The sequence below is a fragment of the Puma concolor genome, chromosome D1 (assembly GCF_028749965.1).
Source record: "Puma concolor isolate L17-30 chromosome D1, mPumCon1.1.hap2, whole genome shotgun sequence".
NCBI lineage: Eukaryota > Metazoa > Chordata > Mammalia > Carnivora > Felidae > Puma > Puma concolor.
Genome location: NC_141676.1, coordinates 16320319 through 16332765, shown reverse-complemented (window position 1 = coordinate 16332765; position 12447 = coordinate 16320319). Strand labels below are relative to the sequence as shown.

At 50.3% G+C, this 12447-nt stretch overlaps 1 protein-coding gene across 50 annotated transcripts in view; it reads left to right on the top strand.

Moving 5' to 3' along the window:
- Positions 1–11523, top strand: part of MADD (MAP kinase activating death domain) — a 40216-nt gene extending 28693 nt beyond the window's left edge. For 31 of the 50 annotated variants that reach the window (XM_086677456.1, XM_086677458.1, XM_086677454.1 and 28 more), the window contains 6 exons: positions 5284–5448; positions 5697–5769; positions 5910–6016; positions 8185–8254; positions 10156–10202; positions 10536–11523. In XM_086677456.1, the coding sequence (XP_086533582.1) occupies positions 5284–5448; positions 5697–5769; positions 5910–6016; positions 8185–8254; positions 10156–10202; positions 10536–10640 (567 nt within the window). In that variant the 3' untranslated portion in view covers positions 10641–11523. The remainder of the gene's footprint in view (positions 1–5283; positions 5449–5696; positions 5770–5909; positions 6017–8184; positions 8255–10155; positions 10203–10535) is intronic. The other 19 variants (XM_086677499.1, XM_086677501.1, XM_086677496.1 and 16 more) reach the window with 1 other exon arrangement.
- Positions 11524–12447: the final 924 nt, after the last annotated feature.

Here is a 12447-nt window from a genome sequence, read left to right as displayed (position 1 = left end):
TTGCTTTTCTCATTGAACATATCCTGAAGATCTCTCTGTCGGTACAAACATGGGTTTTTTCTTTTAGTTGAAGAAGATTTGACATACAAGGTTATATTAGTTTCAGGCATACAGCACAGTGACTCGACAGTTCTGTACATCATGCATGGCTCACCGTGATGAGTGCGGTCACCATTATTGTAACGTTATTGCAATGTTATTGACTCTATTCCCTCTGGTTCTCATTCTTTTTACAGCTGCGTAGTATTCCATGATATGACTGTACCATAGTTGATTTAAGCAGTCAATATATATGTGCCCTTGCTTTTCTTCCACGTTTGTACTATTGCTAATGGTGCTACTATGCGTGATGCCATGCCTTCTTCCTTCCACACATGTGCAAGTTATCCAAGAACTCTCAGAGTGGCATCACTGAACCAAAGGAAAAAATGCATTAATGATCTTGGTTGATCTGACTCTGAAGTATCTCCTAACATATAATAGTTTCCTTCCCACTTTGCCATTTATTTTGTTGAAGCAATGTGCCATGTGGAGTATCTCACATTCTCACATTCTAGATTTTTTTGCTGATTGCATCTGACTGCATCTCTTTGGTGTCAACATGTTTTTCCACCACTTGTATTTTTTATAAACCAGTAGTTCAATCTTGAGGTTTGATGAGTTTCAGATTCAGTATTTTGGCAAGAATACTTCGTAGGTGGTGCTGTATATTGCCTATTGTGCCATATGGTCATCTCCCTCCTGGTGATTAGTGGATTTAGATGTGGGCAGCCTGCTCCATCCACTGTGAAATTCCTCATGAGTCTTCTGAGTTTGCTTATGTTTTTTTTTTTTTTTTTGCCATGCAGAATTTTTTTAGTTTTATGTGGTTGAATTAATCAACTGTAATTTTTAAGTTTACTATTAATTTTTAATAGTTTCTGGATTTTGAGTCAGAGGTAGAAAAACCTTCCTAGGGACACCTGGGTGGCTCAGTCAAACATTGGACTTCAGCTGAGGTCATGATCTCACGGTTTGTGAGTTCGAGCCCCACATCGGGCTCTGTGCTGATGGCTCAGAACCTGTTTCAGATCCTGTGTCTCCCTCTCTCTCCGCCCCTCCCCTGCTTGTGCTCTCTGAAAAATAAACATTAAGAAAGAAAGAAAAAAGAAAAACCTTCCTTACTCCAGGATTGTAAAGGCAGTTGGCTATGTTATCTTTATTTCTGTATTTTTTATTTTAAAATGAATCTCTTCTACATAATCGTAGGGACCAAGTACAACTCCCATATAAAGTAGTGAAATCAATTAATTTTTACAAGTATTTCTTCCTTTTGGTTTAGTTGAGTTGGGTTTTCACATCCACAGCTTTTGGAGCAAATAGTTTATCAGACATGAGGCAGGAGTTCTGCCCTGAAGCAGGAACATTCATGTTGGTGTAGCTGAGAAGGGAGTCATTTTCATGCCACCGTGAAACTTTAGAATTTGGCTAGGTGTCTGCTCGAGTTGAGGGCTAACTTAGGACGTCTGCACCACATGCAGGTAGCAGGTGATTCCTGCCCTTTCCTCTTCCTTTGAAAAAAATAAATAGAGAAGATCCCTTGAAGTATAGGACTAACACTCCCCACCATACAGGGGAGCCTCGTACAAAGTCCCTGGAGTATGGAATGGATCTGTCACCTCCCAAATCCCTCTCCTTTAAAGTGTCAAATAAGACTGTACCTCACTCACTCTGTCACCCACTACGGTTAGCTTACTAATTTAGCCTTTCTCATCTCTGCATAGCCTGCTGGCCGCATGATCACTTGGAGAGCAATTTGCAAAGACTTTTAAAAAATCCTCTCTATTACCCTTTTTTTTTTTTTAATTACAGAAGTAGAACAGTATATGTTGTGAAAGTTTCAAACCATGTAGAAGTAAATAAAAAGTGAAAGTTTCCCTTCACTTCCTTCAGTACTAGGTCTCAGAAGTAACCACTGTCAAAGAGTTTGGGATGATTTTTAAAAATGCATATTTCTATAAATACAATTTACTTATATATAATTTTGTTTTAGTGTTTACAAAAGTGGTATCAAACTATATATATTGTTACATAATTTGATTGTTTTCACTTGATTTATGACTGACATCTTTCCATGTCTACATATTATATAGATCTATCTCTGTTTTTCCTTTTTTTTCTTTTTTCTTCTCTCTCTTTTTTTTTAAGTTTATTTGAGAAAGAGCATGCACATACAGGCGGGGAAGGAGCAGAAAGAGAGACAGAGAGAGAGAGAGAGAGAGAGAGAGAGAGAATCCCAAGCAGACTCCAAGCTGACAGCACGTGGAGTCTGACGTGGGGCTTGAACCCACAAACCATAAGATCAGGACCTGGGTCAAAATCAAGAGTTGGATGCTTAACTGACTGAGCCACCCAAGGGCCCCTCTTTTTTCTTTTTCCTTCCCTCCTCTCCCCTGCCTTTCCCTCCCCTCCCCTTCCCTTCCCTCTTCTCTTCTTTCTTTTCTTTTCTTTTCTTTTCTTTTCTTTTCTTTTCTGTTCTTTTCTTTTCTTTTCATTAAGTAAGCTTTATACCCAATGTGGGGCTCGAACTCACAACCCTGAGATTAAGAGTTATATGCTTCACTGACTGAGCTGGCCATATGCCCTTGTCTCCGTTTTTTTAATGGATGTTTAGCTATCAAGCGTTATATGGATGTATACCATGAGTTATTCAATTCCCACTTAAAAAAAATAATGCTTCATTGAATATGCTTGACTGTATGTCTTTGCACACTCACATGAGAATTTCTACAGACTAGATTCTTAGTGTGAAAATTTCTGGATCAAGCTTATATACATTTAAATTTTTTATAGGGGCGCCTGGGTGGCTCAGTCGGTTAAGTGTCCAACTTTGGCTCAGGTCATGATCTCATGGTTCGTGAGTTCGAGCCCCGTGTCAGTCTCTGTGCTGACAGCTCAGAACCTGGAGCCTACTTTGGATTCTCTGTCTCCCTCTCTCTCTGCCCCTCCCCCACTCGCACTCTGTCTCTCTATCTCTCTTTCTCTCAAAAATAATCATTAAAAACAAATTTTTTAATAAATAAAATTTTTATAGATTCTGCCAAATTGCCATTCCAAACACTATACCAGTTTACAGCTCCACCAGCAGCATAGGCAAGTATGATACTTTATTATCATCATCTTTCAAGCCTAGAAATCCTATGTTCTTATAAATACCTGTCCTGCCCCTCTCCTTGACATTGTGTTCTTAAAGAATTATGGGAAGTCGGGGTAATTGTCTTCATTTTTCACCTGGAGTCAGACTGGGACCAGAACTCAAATTTTTAATTTCTAACTCAACTATTTTATGACCTTTTTCTTTTTTTCTTTTTTAAATATATATTTTTTTAAGTTTATCTTGAGACAGAGAAAGAGAAAGAGCATGCGGGGGAGAGGCAGAGATAGAGGTGGGGAGAGAGAATCCCAAGCAGGCTCCATGCTATCAGCAGAGACTGTTGCAGGACTTGAACTCACGAACTATGAGATCATGACCTGAGCTGAAATCAAGAGTTGGACACTCAACTGACTGAGCCACCCAGGTGCCCCTGTCATCTTTTTCTTCATAAGGCTTTTAGAGCCTCAGTAACTCTTAACATAGTAGGTTAAACCTGGTAGTCCTGTGTATTCCTTTTTTGTTCACTTAATGTTTATGGAACACATACTATATGCCAGGTACACTGGGTATGGGGTACAGCAGTGAATAAGGGAGACATCGTTCCTCTTGCCCTTCCAGGGTTGACAAGCCATCAGGGAAGTCAGCTAATGAAACAGTGTCATAAAGTATGATGAGCGTTATGAAAGAAGATGCTCAGGGGAGTAGGCAGTCTGGGAAAACATAGCAGAGGGTCTAGGAGTCATGGGTGACCCCTTAGAAGTGACCTTGAGTTTAGACTTAGAAGAAGTAGGAATGAATGGCTGAAGCGGGGGAGGGAGAGAGTTCCAGGGTGACTCAGAATGGATAGGACTCAGTGATGTAGTGAGAGGCAAAAGGAGTCTTGCATCACTCCTTCATGTCTGGCTTGGGCAGCTGGGTGGTGACACCATTTACTCAACTAGGGGACGCAGAAGGAGGATCTACCCAGGAAGAGATGTGGACTTCAGATTTGGACATGATGAGATTGAGGTGCTGCCTCAAGCCATCCAGAAGAGAGGGATTCAGGAACTCAGGAAGATGGTCTCATGTGGAGAAAGACTTGAGAACCATTGATGGGGTCATAATAATCATTGTTACATTTCCTATATTGTAATTATTATTATCGTTACAGCATCTAACTCTAGAGTACTTCCTGTGTGCCTGGCTTTGTTCTAAAAAGTCTGTGCACATTAACTTAATCTTCACATGAGGAAACGTGGAAACGTAGATGCAGGCTAACTTGTTCAAGGTGACACAGCTAAGTAATGGGACAGCCAGAAACCTAATGCAGTCAGATCTTGGAGAATGTTGAACAAGAAAAGAATGTGAAGGAGGACTTCACATTCACTTTCATTTATATCTCCCTGAATTGTATAATATCTTTTGCAGTAAGCATTGCCCACGTGTCACTTGTATGGTTAATTACTTAAAAGATTTATGCAGAGGGGCGCCTGGGTGGCTCAGTCGGTTAAGTGTCTGACTTTGGCTCAGACCATAATCTCACAGTTTGTGGGTTCGAACGCCATATCAGGCTCTGTGCTGACAGCCTGGAGCCTGCTTCAGATTCTGTGTCTCCCTCTCTCTCTGGCCCTCCCCCATTTGTGTTCTGTCTCTGTCTCTCTCTCAAAAATAAGTAAACATCAATAAATAAATTAATGAGTTAAGATAAAAGATTTATGCAGAACTAGGATCAAGGCAGTATTAGAAAATCATTGGTTCCATTTTTTTCTCCTTGGTTAAGTCTGCCATAATCCTCTGCCTTTGCACTCGTCAACAGAGATGATTCCTAAGGTTGGAACATGGCGGCAGGAGATACCCTCTTAAGCCTAGAACATCTAAGAGGTAACAGACACTGGTTGAAGTGAAAATTGAAACTCTGATTGAGCCTCCCTCCTTGCTCACAGGCTCCTGCCAGTGATTCCCTTTCTTCCAGTAAACCTTCTAGTGGACAGTATGCCCAGCAGTTCAGTGTTTGTGCCTCCACCAAAGGAAGACTGTGAACAGAAGACAGAAAACCTGACCGTGGGGATGCTCCCAGGACCAGCCGTCCCACCCTTTCCCTGTAGTGTGGCCTGGGCTGAAGGAGACTTTAAGAGACAAGCGCCACTGACCCACTCTGTGCACTCCTGCAGGTGTGTGATGACTGTGTGGTGTTGCGTAGCAACATCGGGACGGTGTATGAGCGCTGGTGGTACGAGAAGCTCATCAACATGACCTACTGTCCCAAGACCAAGGTGTTGTGCTTGTGGCGTAGAAATGGCTCTGAGACTCAGCTCAACAAATTCTATACTAAGAAGGTACCCATGAGCTCTGTTTGAGCTGGGGGTGGGCACTGAGGGCGAAGGTTGGAGTTTCTTTCAGGGAAGTTAAAATTCCACAGTCCGTGTCAGAGCCCCACTTTTGCCTCTGGCTGTTGTGTGGGACACATGAAGCTGTCTCTGGCGCCCTGGCATCGGCCCAGGCCCTTGGCAGCTGTTAGAGAGCAGAGCAGGGGGACTCCGGAAGGCTCGGACGACAGGACAGCTCTCTCCCCCGTGTGCTGCAGTGTCGGGAGCTGTACTACTGTGTGAAGGATAGCATGGAGCGAGCTGCTGCCCGACAGCAAAGCATCAAACCCGGTGAGAAGAGAATGATTCCCCGAGCAAGTGCCTTCCGTTTATTTTTACCCATGCTCCTGCGTGTCAGAGGCCTGACAAGGAAGTCAGGCGTGGGGCTCCCCATCTCCCCAGTTAGCTGATAACCTCCTCCCCCACCACAGGCCCTGAACTAGGTGGCGAGTTCCCCGTGCAGGACATGAAGACGGGTGAGGGTGGCTTGCTGCAGGTCACCCTAGAAGGGATCAATCTCAAGTTCATGCACAACCAGGTAGGTGCCAGTGGCAGCACAGGCTTCCTAGCCCTGTTTTTCCATCTGCTGTGAGGCTCAGTGTCCGGGTCCTGGTGCTTTCCCAGTGAGCCTGAGGGCCTTTGGGGCCAGTGGGAGGATTGGAGGCTGGACCAGAGAGAGAAATCAGAGTGAGGGCACAGTGACGTTGGTGACCACCTTGAAGGTGCAGGGGGGCGCCCACGTGGGGGGCTGGGAAAGAGGGGGAGCCTTGGTGGCTAGGCTGCCTCCGTCCATTAGACTCAGTACAGTGTGAGTGGGAGCGTCTCACTTGGCCCTTCTTCGCACAGTGTCTGCCTTCCCTTATTCCCAGGGTGTGCTTTTGCTTGGTGGTTTTGCTTCTGAGAGTCTAGACCAGCTGATCTCCTCACGTGTTGCTGGTGTGTGTGAAGCGTGTGTGTGTGTGTGTGTGTGTGTGTGTGTGTGTGTGTGTGTGTGTGAGAGTGAGTAGCTTGTGTCTGTCCTATCTGGAGGATGTGTGTTTATTTGCCGATTTCTCCTGCTGATTCTTCTTCCTATTCTTTTCGTGCCTCTGAGTGTCCCCACTCTGCCCCCTGCTCCGCAGGCCCCGCTCCCTTTCCTTGACTGGGGAGCACATCAGAATACATCTTTCTCTCATTGTGATTCACTATAGGAGCTGACTTTTTTTTTCTCTTGGTCTTTTAACGCAGTGATACTTTTTCTCTCAGTGGACATTCCTTAAGCTAATTCCTTTCTGAGGCCAGCGCATCATCCCAGGTCCGTTCCCAGTTCTGCCTCTTCACACAAGTGCCTTCCCTACCCCTTCCCTGACGTACTGGTTCCTCTCCTTGAGGTTCTGAGCCAGGTCCGAATGTGTGAAGCACCACAGCCCCTGGCCAGGCAGCAGATACTCAGGGGAGGTGAACATCTGGACCCTGTGGCTTTCTTCCTCCACTGCCATTTTAGTTCTCCTTCTTTTAGGAATCTAACCGGGCAGCTTTGGTGTGATGGGAAACAGCTGCTCAGGCAGTGTACTGTCAGCAGTATATTTACTATCAGTAACATTAATGTATTAAATAGTATACTTGAGACCTTAGGGTCAGCCCAAAGAGAGGTTCACTGAAGTACTTTTCTGGAACATGAAGGTGCCAGCACTTCTTGGGGAAGCAGGCTTCTGACTGCATTTAGAGGCTTCCCCCGATGCCTTACCTTCTGAAGAAGAGATCTTGTTAAACAACAGCCAGATGCCCTCTTCTGGGTACCAGCGTCAGCAGAGCCCCTCTGGACCAACCTAATGTCTAACCATTAGCACCGCATGCACGAGCTGGTCTGTAGTTTAAGGCTTCGCCCTAGAAGAGAGATCCTGCCTATAGGGGGAGTCAGACCCTGACTGATAACGAGATAATGGCCCTGGGGTCCGTCTTCCACCACCTAACAGTCCTTCGGAGTTGAAGCATTGGACCCTCTGGGAGAGTCCGACAGAGTGGGGTAACAAGTGGGCCTTTGGAGTCAGGATGTGCTTGGAGTCGGAGCCCAGCTTCAGTACTCACAGGCAGATAAACTTTCTGATCCTCTGTCCTCAGCTCGAAAACGAGGGCACTACTGCATGCTGGGCCACATAGGTGTAAGGATTACAAATAGTATTTGTGGAACTCCTAGTAGCTGCTCCTAAGAGGTAGCTGTTACTATATCACCGTGTATTTCTGGGGAGAGCCTGGATTTTGTTTCAAGGAAGATACCAACACCTCCCACCCCAAGGACAATCTGAGGGGAGCTTTGCGCCCGTGCCAGCCCTCTGCGCCGGAGGAGGATGCATGGAAGGGTAGAGAGCTGATGGGCTGAGCGGGGAGACCCCTGGGGCACCGTGTCCTCCAAGCGCTGCCCTGGGCAGAGGGTATGGGCGGGCAGCCCAGGACAGCAGAGGGGCCTTCGGGTTGGGTTTGACCGTTAAAACTAACGCCTTCATTTCTCTCCCATGCTTTCTCCTCCGGCCAGGAGCGGAAGGTACATGCCCTTTCTGCTGTCTTCGCTTCTTAGCGCTTTTGAGTTGTGTGTGTGTGGATTCTTTGGTCCTCCCTTTGGGAACTAGGTCTTCCGTGTGCGGGTGGGGCTAGAGCTGGGAGAGTGGGCTTTGTGGGGCAGGGGGAGAGCCTTTGGGCCTTACCCCGCCCTCCCTCCCTCTCTTGCAGGTTTTCATAGAGCTGAATCACATTAAAAAGTGCAATACAGTTCGAGGCGTCTTTGTCCTGGAGGAATTTGGTAATTACACTATTTTGCTCTTAGGTCTGGACTCACATGGCAGTAACTCAAACCTCGGAGCTCCAGAGGAGGGACTAGAGGCAGAGAGAAGAACCACCTCTGCAGAGAGGTCAGGAGGATTAGGAGCGATAGGGAAGAAAAGGGAACCCGAGATGAGCAAAGGGAAGGAGGAAGAAAGAAAAGAGAGACCAGAGCTGCTAGGGAGTGGGTCCCGGAAGAGCAAGTGGCCTTAGACAGGGTTAGAGTTCGGAGATGCCCCTACCAAGGCTCAGCGAGCTGGTGCCACCTTCCCTTGCTTGGCCAGCTGGTGATCAGAAAGTTCTGGGGCAGAGCAGACGGGCAGTTTCCAAGCTCTACTGTGTTCATGTCACCTGCTGCGATTCTCCTGGCAGCCCAGTGCTCCATGTAGCCACCTGGTGCCGCTCCGGTGTCCCCTGAGCCTCTGCGCTGGAGGAGGGCGCATGGTGGTACCGGCAGACTCACTCTGGAAGGCAGGGAGCCTCGTGGGCCTCAGAGGCAGGCAGGGCAGTTGTGGCTGGAGGCTGGGAGCCAGCCTCCCTGCAGCCAGGCACTGAGAAGTGGTGTAGTGGGTTCTCACCCTGGGGCTTTGAGTTCCTGCTGTGTTTGTGCTTCATTCTTTTGTGCCCCCCATCGCTGCTATGAAAACCTTCGTTCTCCAGCAGGTAAAGTGACCTCGGCTCGTGCTGCCTCCCCCCAGGCCCCTGCCTGGGCCCTGCCGTGGGTGGGATGGGCTCCCTTCAACCAGGCCAGCCGCTCCCATTGCCAGTTGTCTCATCCCTTTTCTCCCCACCCTCTTCCTCTCAGCCTCCCCCCACCCGTGTGCTGGCTCACTCATTCTGAGTTTTCTCCCCTGTGTGCTCCCTCCTCTCTTCTGCCAGAGAGATATTTGGGGGAATCTTTCAACTCAGAAGAAGGACCTGGGCTTCTTGCTCTACCTATGATGAGTTTATTCCCTGGTTAACCCTGGGTCCCCCTGAGTTCTACCTCCCAGGGTCGGAAGAAGGTGTGGCCAACTCTCCTGCTACCTTTTCTGGCCCCCAGGGTGATGCCATGCCCCCCTGCTCCCACCTCCAGGGGCCATCAGGATGGCTGTGCCCCGGGGTAGGGGGGGGCCTTACTCCTTCCTCTGGCCAAGCAGAACCCCTGCATGGCTGGGGCAGGGGTGACTCTTAGTCTTGCATTCTGGGCTGTGGACATGTGTGTATTTTGCCTGATGCTCCCTGTCACCTCCCTCCCCGGGTGCTGTACTCGCCTGTCTTCCGCTCGGTGTGTCTGCTCCAGAGCCCTCTGACGCTCTCCCTCACACAGGCAGGCCTGGGCCTCTCCTGCCACTCAGGGAAGGAAACTTACAGGTCTGGTGGGTTGAGTATCATGCCGCTTCTTCATCCAGCCTAAGGACCCTCTGTGTAGAGGCTGGGAGTGCAGGGAACCATGCTTAACATGAACAGTCTCGGGCTGGTCACAGGGATGAGTTCTCGGGCATCTCAGCACGGCGAGAGGCACAGGCTAGAGACAACTCTCAGCCAAAACGTGGGAACGCCCCACCGCAGCTCCGCAGGGCCCTGGACAGTGGCAGTGAACAGGCTGGTGAGAGGCCAGCCCGCTCCCCTGCTGAGGCTCTCCAGGAAGTGGGTAGAGTCACAGCCATGGCACAGGGAGCCACAGCAGGCCTCAGAGGTCTGGCTGAGGAGTCTGGGGCAGCGGCCTCTCATCCAGCAGCAGCTGGACAGAAGCTGGCATGGCCTGAGCCGCCAGGGCCACTGGGACGTGCCACGGTGGGGAAGGGGACCCTGGTGCCGGGCGCTGCCGCCTGGGAGAGCCTGGCACTACTGCTCTTAGTTTTGAACTTTCTGTTTTGTCTCTTGCCCGTCCGGTTTTAGTTCCTGAAATTAAAGAAGTGGTGAGCCACAAGTACAAGACACCAATGGTGAGTGTGCCGCCCAACCCCGGCAGGCCAGTGTGCGCAGGGCTCCCTGGGGACCTTCAGACAGGAGTGGGTGGGCCCTCTGAGAGCATGGGGTACGGGGCACTAGGAATGGTTTGAGAGCTGAGTTTGGTCGAGATGCCACAGGTCCAGCTGAAGCCGAAACCAGTCTTCGGCCCTGGGAGAGAGAGACACGCGCGCAGATCCCCTCTCCCGCCGGCCAGCTGTGAGCCCCGAGCCCGGTGTGAGGGCAGAGTTTCCTGCTTGGCAGACCTCCACGCGTGGTGATGCCGGAATCTCAGGAACTTGATCCGTCTGGTTTTCTCTTCCCTCTAGGCCCATGAGATCTGCTACTCTGTGTTGTGTCTCTTCTCGTATGTGGCCGCAGTCCGTAGCAGTGAGGAAGATCTCAGGACCCCACCCCGGCCCGTCTCGAGCTGATGGGAGGGGTCGAGAGCCCCCCAGCCCGGGGGATGTGCTTGCGTCTTCCATCCGCAAGCGCACCGTGCCGCGCGCGTGTCCTCTGCGAGCCCCTAGCCGTGGCTTAGTTGGTCCAGAGTTGTGTGTTTCAGCGTGTCTTAGTGTCTGTCACAGGACTCAGCCGGTTTCCTCCACCTGCTCCCTCTCCACTCCCAGGAGACCAGCCTCCTGTCCCCTCAGGGCTCAAGAGTGATGTCTGTCTGTCTTTTGGGCCGATGGCTTGTAAGAACTCTGAGTACAGTACGAGCCCACCCTTGCGTGTCCCTGAGACATTTGTGTCGTGGTTCCTCGTCCTTGGTGTTATGTATGACCCTCCAGTGCAGGACTCTGGCTGTCCGTCTCCTCTGATCCGGCGTGACTGGGTCCTGGGCGAAGGCCCACTCGGTGCAGAGTGAGGGGAGCTTGAGACCTGTCCTCCAGAGAAGGGGTGGGCAGGGAAAGGCCGGGAGAGTCACGGGGCAGCAGAGTGAGTGGCAGCCTCCCTCCTTCCTTACGCGTTTCCCAAGCCCGTAGCTGCAGCCTGCCACGGCTTCCCACTGCGGTGGAGCCGCACCGAGGGGCTCCTTCTCGCTGAGCAGCAATTTCCCTAAGGTCTGCTTTGCCTCGGCATGAGAGACCAGAGTGGTTGGGCTGGGAGAGTCCCAGAGACCACTGGCTACCATGCCCGGGAACCAGGTAGGGGAGAGCCGAGCTCAGTATACACGTCCGTGTCTGCAGGCAGCTGGGTGCTGGAAGGGAGGGATGGCCTGGGAGTGGGCAAGAGGTGATTGTACATATTTCAGCTCTACATTATTTATAAAAAATGTACAGATGTGTGAATGTGAAATAAATGTCCTTAACTCTCCTTGGGCTCTTGACCGCCTTGTATTTAATGACACCTCCTCTCCGCCCAGGCCTGAGGAAGGCTGTCCCTGGACTCTACAGAGGCATCTCAGGCCTAGAAGGAGGGAGATGAGATCGTGCGCATTGGAGTCCTGGCATGCTGAAGCCCCAGCCTCCCACCCCGCTTCCAGGAAGAGGCTATGGGAGGGGCTTCCTGCCCTATGCCCCCCGCCCAGCCCCCCAAGGGCTGCCCTGCTAAGGACTGGCCACTGGAGGAAGCAGCCAAACTGGGCTTAGACATTTGAGCAGAGAGATTCATTTAGCAGTGAAGGAAAAACCAGGGCTCCCCGGCCCCTCACAGGTGCGGTCCAGAGAGGTGGTATGACTTGGCCAGGGCGTCTCACAGAGCCTAGAGCCCGGGCTCAGGGCTCTTGGCCAGGAGTGCCTTAGGTTGGGTGGGACTCTTAAGAGAAGCAACCCTAGGACCAGGCTTCCTGGGATTTTTTTTTTTCCTATGCCACGGAAAATCCTCTGGCGCTACCTGGACAAGAAAGACCATCCACAGTATCAGGGCACTCTGAGACCGGCTGGCTGGCTTCTTCCTCCCAAAAGTAGACTGATAATTGGATTTAGGCTCCCTACGGTGAAAGGAAGAGCAGAGGAGGCCCCTGGTTCCCAATATCTTGCACCGGACAGGACCACCCTCTCCCACTGGGAAGCAGGTGTGGAAGGGCCGTGGACTTGTTGCATACTGGGACCCCGAAGCAGCCTGGCGCGGCTCCTTCCCAGACCCTATGGGCACAGAACCACATGGAAGTTCAGCACTGCCCCACATCCAGGCTGCTGCAACCACAGGTCCCCAGGACAAAGGCAGTACAGAGCACAGGGGACCAGGCGGGAGAGCCCCGGGTTTCCTTCCATCACAGCGCCTCAGTTTCCTCATCAG